This window comes from Ictalurus furcatus, chromosome 4 (assembly GCF_023375685.1).
Source record: "Ictalurus furcatus strain D&B chromosome 4, Billie_1.0, whole genome shotgun sequence".
NCBI classification, from domain to species: domain Eukaryota; kingdom Metazoa; phylum Chordata; class Actinopteri; order Siluriformes; family Ictaluridae; genus Ictalurus; species Ictalurus furcatus.
This window is the reverse complement of record NC_071258.1, coordinates 34,774,051-34,787,500: the sequence shown is the minus strand read 5'-3', so window position 1 is coordinate 34,787,500 and position 13,450 is coordinate 34,774,051. Positions and strand designations below refer to the sequence as shown.

Below are 13,450 nucleotides of genomic sequence, written 5' to 3'. Positions count from 1 at the left end.
AACACTAAATGCCACGTGAGTGTGCACCAGATATATCTATCAAATCTGGGTCAGTGTGTGGTTGAGTGCAAAAGTTTGTACACCCTAATGACAATAAAAAGTGTTCAAATAAAAAGAATTTAAGCTACGTGTACATTTACGGTGTGTTAGCATGATACACCGGCGCTCAGCGTATCGCCATCTTATTAAACATTTACTAGCTATTTATTCATGTTCAGCAACTTCCGTAATGACCCCTCGATATGTTACATCACATTTTATTACACTAATACACATCTAAATTGCTAAATACTGGAGAGACCGGTATACAGGACGTCATTACCGGACGTCATCTGCGCCCATTATAGCCCCGCCCACCCCAAACCAGCGAAAAGTCATTCGGAAATCGCTTAACTGAACCCAGTTTCTCACACCTATAGGCCCATTTACAAAAATCACACGCATGCAAATGAAATTACACACGATTTCGCTCTTCTATATTATCTTCTGTAGTGTAAATAATAATAAATAAATCAGGGCTGATGTTAGATTGATTAGATCGGATTTGATTTACTTTGTGTTCTGACAGTGAGTGTCATTTTGCATGCTTTCGTCTGACGTGATTATGAACATTAGTCAAGATTTCCATACATTTCAAAACAGTAAAAGCGGAGTTTTGTGACACAAACCTGGCAACCCTGCCTTTCAGAACGCGGGGTGTTTGTGTGTGTTGTGACGTCACAGGAAGGTAATACAACACACATACAGTTTATTTGCTCTGTTTTCATGGCGTCCACGTGTTTGTGTAAAACATAAGCAATGTAAAACATAAGCAAACACACACACACAGTACATGCATGAACACACACACACGTATATAAGGTGTCGCTAGGGGGCGCCAAAACAACATCTTTCAGGACGCTTTGTTCCCCTTAGAAAACACACAAATACACACACTCAAACACTTACACACTCACACACACACTTTAATCCTGCTTGGAAACCAAACTAATCACTCGAGACTGATGTTCTCAACTCCAAACACAAGAACACACAACACACACACCTTAATCATTTCATCATTTCCTTTTGATCACACTGATGGTATTTACACCCCAAAATCCGAGATAAGGACCAGCACAACACACACACACACACACACACACAGATCGATGTGTTGTCCATGTCAAAGCATGTTGTTTACCTCTCTCAGGCTTCATGCTTCCCTCCGTGTCGTCCTCCAGCTCGCCTCGGCTCAGTCTTCCTTCTGCACACTTCAGGCTCTGGCTCTAAAAACCCTTCTAGGAGTCTCTCCTTCACACCCCTGAGCTTCCACACACCATCAGCAGCTCCAGGAGACTGATACCAGCTCCACAGTCCCGCAAATCACTCGTGCAAATGAGGATTATTCAGAGAAGTCACCTTGCCCACAGCTGCAGTGTGTGTGTGTGTATACAGTGTGTGTGTGTCTGAGAGTGAGAGAGTGTGTGAGTGTATGTGTGTCCATGTCTTCATGGCCTATGCCAACACCACTTGAACCTTGATTAAAGCACTAACACCAATCTCTGACCAAATGCACACATACACACGCGTTATGAACCATCCCAGCCCTCCATAACACCCTGACACCTCTCTCTCTCTCTCTCTCTCTCTCTCTCTCTCACTCACACACACACACACACACACACACACACACACACACCTGCAGCAAAAGCCTCAATGTCTTCACTGTGACTCTAATTCTCCATCAACACACCATTCTCTCATCACAATGCTCAGAAGTGTGTGTATCCGGCCATGCCAGCTGTCCCAAACCCCATCTTCCTCTTTACACCACTGCTCTGTTCACTAATCACAACTAGCTGAACTAAGTTAAACCCCTTAAACAACCAGCACCCAGCTCACTAAACCCACAGCAAACATCCCAACTAAAGCCTGACCTGTGTGTGTAAACCCGCTAAAGCGCCATGAAGCGTCAGAATCATCTTAATTCGAATCATGGACGACCAGCTGACGCACACTCCTGTTCCTCTACCTCTCTGAGCTGCTTGTCAAAACATTAAGAGTCTGGCCGTCGGGTCACGTGACCCAAAACCTCGCGACTCCGCCTCCTGACGCCACTTCCTGTTCCGTTTCGAGGGCTCACGAAATATATATATATATTTTTATTATTATTATTTTTTCAATATAAAATCATTTACAACGGTTTAAAAGCAAGTCACGACACACACACGCTTGTTTGTTAATTTAGTGGTTTGTTTACAAAAAATAAAAATTTAAATCGTCTGGCACGAACATTTAGCGCTAAGTTAAAACAGACGCTGTGTATTTTTAGGTCTCGAAACTTAAAAACAACAACAACAACAACAACAGATGAATAGACTGGTTAGTTATTGGCTCTGATGCTCTGAGTGAAAGATTCAGGGATTCATTTCAACACGAGATAAGAAGTGTGTGTTTTCTTTCAGACAGTACACCCCTGTTGGAAAATAAAAACAACAACCCCAAAACAATAGAAACCGTCACATATGTTCTAATGGTTTCCACTAGAAATACCATTACAAACCATAAGCTAACCATTAAAACCACTACAATTACCTTTATTAGTCCTTAATGGTATCCACTAGACATGCCACCAATAGAAGGCAACAAATGAGCAGTAGAGACCCACAGGAACCATTACAATTTCCATTAAAACCAATACAATTCCCATTATAACCATTACAAGTTCTGTGAGGGTTTCTTTCTTTTTTCTTTCAGCAGGGAGATAGATGGGGGTTTAGCACACTTGCCTAGCACCGTGGGGGTTGGAGGTTCGATTCCTGCCCTTTGTGCATGGAGCCTACATGCTCCCCCATGCACCAGGCTCGGGGGTTTTCCTCAGGGTACTCCGGCTTCCTCCCCCAGGTCCAAAGATGTGCATTGTAGACCGATTGACATTTCCAAATTGTCCGTAGTGTGTGAGTGAGAGTGTGTGATTGTGCCCTGTGATGGGGGCCTTGAGAGCCTGGCGATAGTCTCCAGGCTCCCTGTTACCCTGTGTAGGATAAGTGGTACAGAAAATGGATGGGTGGGGAGATCAATGAACATACAACAGTATTGGCAATAACATTACATAGATACACACACACATACACACATACATACACACGTCCAAAGACGAAAGCCAGTCAATCACCTTGTCTGAGATATAATGATTTAAATAGATTTTATAAAATGGAAACAAAGACTTGAAGGTAGAGTGAGATATTTCTGAGCAATTTCTGTCATAGTTAGCCAAAGACTAACACTGATCCAATTTATTCAAAGTTTGTCCGGTTTAGAGGGAAAAACAAACCATAACAAAATCGCTTGTGAGCCGAGAGAGTCGACTCTTCCTCCCGAGCTGAGCCAAATAATCTTATTCAGTTAAAAGAGCCAGAATTCACTCAGATTTAAGTACCACAGAAGGCACAATACTACAAACATTTAATGAAGCTATGATTTGATGCCTTCCTGTGTCTGAGTACCAGTTTATAAGAGAGTATTTACGTTTAGGACACAGCCACAGTCATTCTTTTCGCTTTTGTGTCCCTGTTACCATGGCAACGACTATAGTAACAGTTAAACCAGATTATCTCAATAGCCTGTGGTTGCTACTGCTCCTATATATTATTGGGGGTTGGAAGTTCTAAACTTACCTCCACCATGTGTGCACGGAATTTCAAGGGTTTCCTCCAGGTACTCCAGTTTCCTCCCCCAGTTCAAAGTCCTTTGTAGGCTGATTGGCATTTCCAAATTTTCCATAGTGTGTGAATGGGTGTGTGAATCGGTGTGTGATTGTCACCCTGTCCAGGGTGCCCCTAGTACCCTAGGATCAGCTTCAGGCTCCCCGTGACCCTGTGGAGGATACTCGGTACAGAAAATGGGAGTTATGATTTAATGAATACCATTAAACAATAGACTATTCTATACGCTGAGCATCTACACAGTGAATGGAATGTGGTCGACTGAAGAAAACTACATAAATCCAGTAAAACCTATTTAAAATGGTACTTTAGCGAATGTATACAGTAAGTGGGAAACTTAAGGCACAGCGCCATCTACCGAAGTAAACAAATGGTGCTGCTGTGTGTTAATCTGGACTTCGCTGCCACCTAGTGACGGTTTATAAGTATTACACTTATAAAGCGTGTGTGTGTATGTGTGTGTGTGTGTGTGTGTGTGTGTGTGTGTGTGTGTGTGTGTGTGTGTGTGTGTGCGTGTGGGGGGGGGGGGGGCGATGGGAGAGCACAACAATATCTACTTTGTGTGGTTTCTCAGCTATTATACATACTTCATATTATACATACTTCTTCTAAACTTGATTTATTTCATATTTCTCCTATATATGACCGGATGCTGGGCATCCTTCCTTCCATTTTCCAATTCCTTTACCTTTGCTAATTTAATCTTTATATGCAGTGTGGGATTTTAACTTTATCTCAGACAACAATTTTAACAATATTATTAGATTTATTTCAGTTCCTTTGTGTTCTTGTGTAATCATTCGCACATTTATGCAGTCCAGTAGACCTGTTTTATATACAGTGTTTCCTCTTTGGTGTCAAAATAGTGTTACTATCCTGAACATCCTTACATTTCTAGCATGATTTCATTTCTTTAATAAGAGAAATACTTTAGGGGGAGAAATAAATAAATGTTATAGATGTACCATTTGTTAATGTATAGCTTATATAATATATGTGATGAGATGAATAGTTTGTTATTTGGTTTATTAATTATATTCAATAGTCATTTATATTTCTAATTTGTAGTCTTAATCATTTTATCCACTCTGAGGCCGGAAGAAAAAAAAACGAGGGGAAGAAGGAAGGAGAAGAAGGAAGAAATTAAAAAGAAAACAAGGTTTAATTTTTTTCTTAGGTAAGAGTATTGTAATTCTGAATAATATATTTTAAGGGGTAAAATTTTGTCTTCATTCTGCTGCCGCCTAGTGCTCATTTGTGAGTATTACAACATAAAATGAATCGTGTTCAATGCTGAACTGGTACTTTAGACTCATATTTAATTCAAAGGAGCCAAAAATAATTGTCTGAGATGTTTTACCTATATTTAGAGACGTGGTTATAGGTTGCTGAGTTAAATCAGGCGTGTTAGATCAGGAAAATCACCAAAATGTGCATAATAATCAGCACAAGACTAGGTGTGTATACATATAGAACAACTGACAATGAATGACTGAATAACATGTTTTGTAACATGGATTACACTTTTTTTTTATTATATACAAACATGGCAGTAGTTATAGTATATCCTCGTCAGTGTGTTGTCAAGTCATGCTTTTCACAAATGATTTTATTCACATGTTAAGAAAATATGCCCTCTAGTGGTCATTATTATTATTATTATTATTATTATTATTATTATTATTATTATTATTATTATTATTATTATTTTAACTACAACCTTTAAATCCTGCGATGTCTTTAAAATGGAGTCTCGATTTCCCACAGTATGACAAATATCATCATTCACCTCGACTATTTATTTTTGTCCATTTATCAGTTTTTAGTAGTTTTTTTCTTCCACTTTGTCGGACACCTCCTATTGGAGACATTCACAAAGACATATGAACTTGGCAGTATGTGTAGATGAAGCTCCATCCCAGCCCCAATATTTTATTCTAGTACTGCCCTGTATTTCCCTGACATCGATCTTACCCTCAATCCTGACAGTTTTCCATACCCCGCTGATGAGAATCATCCCAACGACATGACACTACCACCACCATATTTCACAATGAGGATGGTGCTATCAGGGTGATAACACACAACGTAATGCTTTGCACCAAGGCCAAAATGTTTAGTGTTGGTCTCGTCAGACCGGAGAACCTTTTTTTCCCACATGTTTGCTGTGTCCCCAACTCTAAACAGGACTTCATACGGCTCACTCAGCTTTGTGCGTCCAGGCTACAGTTATCCCCTGAAGAGCTCCTCCCATCTGAGCTGTGTATCCCTCCAGAGCTCCTCTTGGCCTTTCAGTTGCTTCTCTGACTAATCCCTTCCTTACACGGTCACTGATTTTTGGTGAACATTTGGCAGACACCTTTATCCAAGTGTCAATTATACAACTGAGCAGTTGAGGGTTAAGGGTCTTGCTCAAGGGCCCAGCAATGGCAGCTTGGTGGTGCTGGGATTTGAACTCAGAAGTCCAATGTCTTATCCACTGCGCTACTACCACCACCACCGCTGTAGGCGGCGTCACAGTTGTCGCTACACCGGATGCGGGATGTTTTTACAACCAAACCCCGATTGATCATTTCCAACAATTTTGTCCCAGACTTGTTTAGATAGCTCTTTGCTCTTCACAATGCTGTTTATTTCTATATGTTCTCTAACAATCTCTTCCAGGAACAGGTGTAGTTACATCATTTAGATCATGTGGCTCTTTAATTGCACACAGCTCGACTCCATTCAAGTAATTTCGTGACTTCTTTTCTTCACATTTGTTCGTATTTGTCAGTACAATCACAGTAGACATGCAGTTATGCACAATCGACAGTTGTCTAGAATGGTAAATATTATGTTTGTAATTTGAGACAGTAATAAAGGCAGACCGAATAAAAGCGAGTCTGGTCTTGCAGCGCTGGAAAACCCAACTGTTTTTATTTTCTACATTTTGTGTGACTACAGAAATGCTGAAACATTTCAACACTGAAAAAAAGCATGATGACATCATCACTTGCTTCTGTTTTTTTTTTTTTTTTTTTTCTTGCTTAGCAAACACAGTAGATGATATTGCACGGCAGAGGAAGAGATAGAGAAAGAAAGGAGAGAGAGAGAGAGAGCAAAGTCAGACAAGAAAGTAAAAAGCACGTTGTTAATTAACGCAAACCGTGAGGCGTTACAGAAACACAAACGCAGAAGGACGCCTAGTGCATCGCTCTCGTTTATTTCTTTACCAGACACAGAATAGATAAAAAGCACAGAAGATGAAGCGCAGACAAAGAGCGATAAAACATAAAACTGCGTGACACAAGAAGTGCTCAGCGAACTGGAACGACATAGTTCGAGCCTCTGCTTTGGGGACAAAAAAAAGAAAGAAAAATAAATATTTCTCTAGATATGATCATCGCTCAAAGAAGAAGTCCAAGAAAAACAGACAGAAAGGAAGAAAATGAAATCATTATAATTTTTTTGTGTCTTTTCCAGATGATTGTCATAGGCGCTCGAAATATTGTAGGGCACACACAGAGCCGGGCCTTCGTATCAAACAGGAACTACTTTTCCGCGACAACCAACTGGGACGGGGGGTGGGGGCGGGGTGAAAAAAATAATCAGAGTGATCCCGATATTCACTCCCAATCAGATATCGCGATATTCCGGAACGACTTATCGGCATATACGCACACACAACCAGATCCTGATACCTTCACGCACAGCGAGATATCGGAATCTTCACGCACGACGAGATCAAGATCTTACAGCACAGAGATCGGGGCTATCGAGATATCGCGAAATCCGGGTCAGTTCACAAAATCACCATATTCATGGATACTGGGGACTGATCGCAACGGTCTCACACACCGAGACATCGACGTGTTCTTCCAGATCGACAGGCGAGGAGAGGAGAGAGAGGGACGAAGGGGTTACAAAACACACACGCACACACACACACACACACACACACATACACACACTGCGTTCCCTGCGTGCTCTGCCTTTTACTCTCTTCAAGCCTCCCATGCTACAAGCGAACTAAAACCCACAGCTGTAATCAAGATTGGAAACACGGTGTGTGTGTGTGTGTGTGTGTGTGTGTGTGTGTGTGTGTGTGTGTGGGCGAAGGTGATTGTGCAACATAGAATGTGACAAAACCAAGGCTGCTGCATTATATCACAATTCTAAGAACTCATACAATGAACCTGGTGTGTACAATTCTGATTGGTTGATGTAACCTTAAGGGGGCGGGGTTTACCCTTCATCTGTTTTAGAACACATTTTGTACGGCCTTGACTCGGTTGGCTTTAGACGAGAAAAGCATTTGTGCAAAGACTCTGAGCTGAACGCACACACACAAATCCTTAAGGCTCTGTCGAAAAAACAAACAAACAAACAAACAAACAAACAAACAAACAAAACGCAATCTGAAAATCAGAAGAAAACAATATGGATTAAATAAAGTTCCAGTCAGATGTTTCGTATGTCAGTGCAATGATAAGATTGTAGTTTTATGAACAATTCTCAACGCCTCGTGTTCTCGTGCTACATTTGTCTAAGAATCACTAGTTACGCAAAAGATTTGTGCACTGTTTTAACATTTTCTGAAGAGGCGGGGCTACGTGTAATCACTAATCACAGGCAGATGAGAGGGGGTGGGGCTTAAAAGTTGCAAACATTAGCGACAAAATATGAATTAAACGAGCGCGTAACGTCTCTATGAACACGTAACGCAAATCTGAGCTGAACGTTACACGTTTGACTACAGTCTACATCAGAGCACTGACACACGATGAAGTCTGACGGGAAACTGATGTATGGAATAAAACCACAGGAATAACCCGAGGTGCTTGGACTTGTGGTGTTCAACTACTTCTGATGTTCAAGTGCAGTTTGTTATTTTAAACAAAAATTCATTCAGTAATCATTGAATCATTCTAGCTCAACAACTGCCATTCACAATATTGCTGTGTGGTGGATCTGGCTAGTTTCTTTGTTACAGGCTTTTGCTAACGTTTTTCTGGTCCTGAAATTAGCTCCGCCCCACAATTGGAACAGAATTGCTTCCCTCTTCTTTTTTTTCACTCCCTAACAGGCAACTCAATATGCATATGTGGCTTCAACAAAAGGACATTACATCGTTGCACTGCAATTCAATATCACTCTCTCAGGCTGAAGAGGGCGCTAAAACTCACAAACTGCATCTTTAAGACGATAAAGATTATAAGTCCATTTGCGTTTACACTTTAATACTAGACGTAGTGCACGTTATTGTGGTTAGCACGGAATACTGGATGAAACTGTCTAACAAATCCTCCCTGCTTCATTATATAGGCTCCGCCCCCTATGTGCCTCAGATTGTATGTTCCCACCATCGTTTCAACACAAACCCACCTTCACACACACCTTCACACACAATAAGAAGGCCAGTGCTTTTTTTTTCTTCTTTCTTTTCGTTAGACTGAGATCTAAATGTACAGTTGCGATCAAAATTATTCACCCCCCCTTTGCACATCCAAGAATATTACTGAACTGGAGGATTTGCTCATGAGGAACGGGAGAAGATTCCTCAGAAACTCTGCAGAAGCTCTGCACCTCGTTTGCAGCAGGTCATAACAGCAAAATGAGCTCTACTAAGTACTAAAGATGCTCGCCATGAAGGGGGTGAATAATTTTGAAACTGGAGAAGTCATTATAAGTCGCATTTTCAGTAGAATTTGGGGAAACCACTTGAAGCATTCGATGATTTGTTCATCGCAAACAGTTGAAAGTCTGTACATTTTGACAATAAACCTGATTTGCACTGGGGGGTGAATACTTTTGATTGCAGCTGTATATCTTTCCTGTGTACAGTGTGAATAAAGGACAAAAAAAATCACACAGTTTGTGTGATTTCAGTGACAGACAGAAATCATTCCCAGGGCGTGTCCTGAGTGTGTGTGAGTGTGTATGTGTGTGTGTGTGTATGTGTGTGTCTGATGGAGATGTGTTTCTGGCAGTGTTTTGATTGCAGTACCGTGTGCCAGCCGAGACACAAAAGATCGCCCGCCTGCGCCGCGTCCACGCTTCCATCAGAAGGCCAGAACGTAAACCCGAACGTCCCCCTTTTTTTTCTGCTTTTGTTTTGTTTGCTTGTTTTCTTTTTTCTTTTTTTTTTTTTTCCAAAAAACCCTGCTATGTACAAATCTATATTTTCTACAAATACATAAATTAAAACAGACATAAAGCGGTACAAAATGAAACGAAACAAAATCGCACAACCGAGAAAAGAGGAAAATATATAAACACATATAAACACGGCGTCACAGCGGTTGGTTGTTTTTTTTACCCTGTAAAAAAGAATAGTCTACATTATCGTTATCGTTATCGTAACAGTAATCGTATCGCACGTAGCATGACACAACTTCTAATCAAAAAATACCTTTCTCTTTTCCTTCCTGCAAGTTTTGAAACTTGCCATCAGTGAGCAAAAGAACACAGCACTTTTTAAGCCAAAAGTCAAAAATAAATAAAGATTTTTTTTTTTTTTTTTTTACGAATCGACATGAACAAGTTCGCAAAATAATCGAGTTTCTGCCTCAAACACATAGACTCTCTATACAACACAACTGTACGTTTTTATTAGCATGAGGTATTCTGAGACATTTGGTAAAAACACTTACACGGCCCGCTACGGTGGACACGCCTACCAGCAAAAAGGGGCGGGGCTAGTGGTCGATTAGTGTTGGGGAAGGGCTTGATAGGGGAAAGAGGAGGAGCTTTGGTTTATCAGCAAAAGAGATGGAGAAAGAGAAAAGGTATGTTTTTGTTGCATGGCTGCACTGGTGAAAAGCACCACAGTGAGAGAGAGAGAGAGAGAGAGAGAGAGAGGGAGAGACAGAGAGAGAGAGGGAGAGACAGAGAGAGACAGAGAGAGAGAAGGAGAGAGAGAGAGACAGAGAGAGAGACAGAGAGAGCAAGAGAGAGAGACACAGAGAGAGAGAGAGAGGGAGAGAGAGAGACAGAGAGAGCAAGAGCGAGAGAGACACAGAGAGAGAAAGGGAGAGAGAGACAGAGAGAGCGAGAGAGAGAGAGAGAGAGAGAGAGAGAGAGAGAGACTCTGTTAATTTTCATCAGTGGCCCTTCTAAAGGCTGAGGTATTTTAAGAGTACAAGAAGAGAGAGAGAGAGAGAGAGAGAGAGAGAGAGAGAGGGAGAGAAAGAGAAAGAGAGAGAGGTTAACGGCGGTTTAACACTTTGGTTCAAGCAAGGCACTCGTCCTGTGAGTTTTTTTTTCATCGAAGTCGCACGAGCACGGATGAAAAAGAGAGCACGCGGAGTGAAGGAAAGAAGAAAGAGAAGGAGAGAGAGGGAGGGAAAGGAAAGGAAAGGAGGCTGGGCGATCGTCACACCGTCCACTTTATCCACCACATCATTCACGTAGGCCGTGCAAAAGACAGGAAAAAGAAAAGAAAAAAAAGAAAAAAGAAACATCTTTGGTATTCTTTGGTATCATTAACGTGATAGAAATCACTAATGGAAACTGAGTGAGGTAGCATCTTTGGTTCGCACTAAAAATATAAGCGGGTCTGAAGATATTATCGTCTTTTCTACACGAGGAAGCAGCGCTCTCTTCTCGTCGTCAAATGGAACACTCAAATAGTTACCGAATATATAGATAGAACTTTTTAATTTTTTTTTTTGGTAAAGCTAACCACACCACACCACACCACACCACAAGCGCCCAGTAACAACCAGGCCAGAAATCTGGTGACTGTTGGAGTGGACCGAATGCAACCGTCTCCTCGAGGAGGAACGCGACGCTCGTAATGCTTTCTTCCAAACCGGGTAATGCATAGAATTATTCTGTGGATTGAAAAGCATAAACGTAAACCCAGGGTTAGTAGGTTTGAATTAGACGCTGCGATAACAGGATGTCATACTTTATCTCACGTTTGTGCATGTGTGTGTGTGTGTGTGTGTGTGTGTGTGTGTCCTTAAAAATTCCTCAAGGCGGTAGTATCCTATGAGTGGACAATTCATGACACCAGCAACGTCGGTAATTGGTCGACATTTTATAGGAACATTCCAGCCAGAGATGTTTTAGCTCCCACCTGCCCCCTGGGACTCTGGAGCAAAAAATAAAAATAAGAAAGGGCTTCTAAGCTTCTTTTCTCTACATAAGCGTTGCAGATGATTCAACGTGACGTTAGTAAACCTAACCCAGCTCCTTGTTTATCCGTCTGAAACGTGAATGAAGAAACTCCTAGCAGAAAGAGAGAAAAAGACACAATTTGACCATAAAAACCCGAGTGTACGGTACATCAGCGGACGAGACACCTCCCCTCCGTCCCGCTTGGTTTCCATCGGTGCACCGGATCAAGTTTTGCGAATCCGCGCATCAAAAATCAAGATAAAGTCATTACAAAGTGAAACTTTATTGACTTTTTGGTCTGAAAGTGTCGCTTTCTGGTCTCACCTTATGGCTAAACAGCCGTAGATGTCGAATCGACAACATCTCTGAACTGATTCAATCTTTAATCGTTCGTTGCGAAATGAAAAATATTACACGTTCCATGCTTAATTCTTTTGGCCCCAGATTGTCGTTAAAATAAAGTAGACCTACCGTTTAAGCACCAGAGGTTCACCGTGTGCTGCTGGAGTTTGTTGCTAACGAATAATGCGCATAAACGTTCGAGAACCACGTGAAGTCAAAACCTTGAAATTTTTGGAAATGGTGGAATCCGGTGACGACGTTAGCCGAGTAAGAGCACGGCTAATCCTGGCAGCTTCACGTCTAGACTTAACCTCGACGTCAGTCCAGTGATTACTTACGATCAGCTGTCAGTCCCTGCTTATCGGCGTGATTAGTCGTTTTCGGAATAGCGTCCCTCCCGGGCTTGCATGCTTATGATTGGTTGATTACGTTTTTACAGCACAGGTGCTGAAGCTGCCCGATGAGGGTCGATCTTTGGTGTTTAGCTGCTGGCGTTTATTCTTTTTTTAAAAAACATACATTTTAAAGCTAGTGAAGTTTTCCCTGAACTTATCACGCCACAAAGCGTAGAGTGTGAATGATTTAAGCACGATGATTTAAGTTTATACCAAATTATTATTATTCTTTTTTTGATTAGAGTGTAGAAATTTGGGGCAGTCTCTATAACACGCATTCTTTGGTTCCATACTTGATTGATTGATTGATTGATGCACGTAGAAGTGAAATGGTTACAGCTGAAGAAGGAAACGCATCCTAAATTTTCCTGACAGTTAGGAAGAAAGCACTACGAGGAGGACGGCATTCGAGGAAAACCGTGGTAAGATGCTATAGCTTCGTGTTTTTATCCTCGAACCCTGGAGAATTGTGTTTTTTTTTTTTTTAAAGAATGGGGGGGAGAAACAATTAAGGTGGGTGAAAAGGGGCGGGGCTCGAAGCACATGAGTGACATCATCATCACACCTGTGCTTGTCTCCGTTTGGACACAGTGCTTAAACTTGTGAGATGTCACATGCCTCAAAATAAACCCGACAAATAAAAAAAACAAAAAACAACAACAACAAAAAAAAAAAACAATACAACAACTCCAAGGCGGAGTCAGCATCCAATCAGCGATAAGAAAGAGTCCAACCAATCACGTGGAACGAGAATGAGAGGCGGGAAATTGGTGATAGGTGTGGAGATGTTTGTATGACTAATGACTGGACAGTAACATTTGTAACTTTTTTGCAGACATAAATGAATGAAGTCTTAAATACTCGCTGAAGAAGAAGAAGAAGAAGAAGAAGAAGAAGAAG

The 13,450-nt window shown here is 41.3% G+C and overlaps 1 protein-coding gene across 2 annotated transcripts in view; it reads right to left on the bottom strand.

Annotated features, from left to right (window-relative positions):
- Positions 1–4,003, bottom strand: part of atosa (atos homolog A) — a 41,378-nt gene extending 37,375 nt beyond the window's left edge. The window contains exon 1 of one of the 2 annotated variants that reach the window (XM_053623748.1): positions 3,660–4,003. In XM_053623748.1, coding sequence (XP_053479723.1) covers positions 3,660–3,765 — 106 coding nt within the window. In that variant the 5' untranslated portion in view covers positions 3,766–4,003. Of the gene's footprint in view, positions 1–1,183; positions 2,040–3,659 lie in introns of those variants that run through there. The other variant, XM_053623749.1, reaches the window with a different exon arrangement.
- Positions 4,004–13,450: the final 9,447 nt, after the last annotated feature.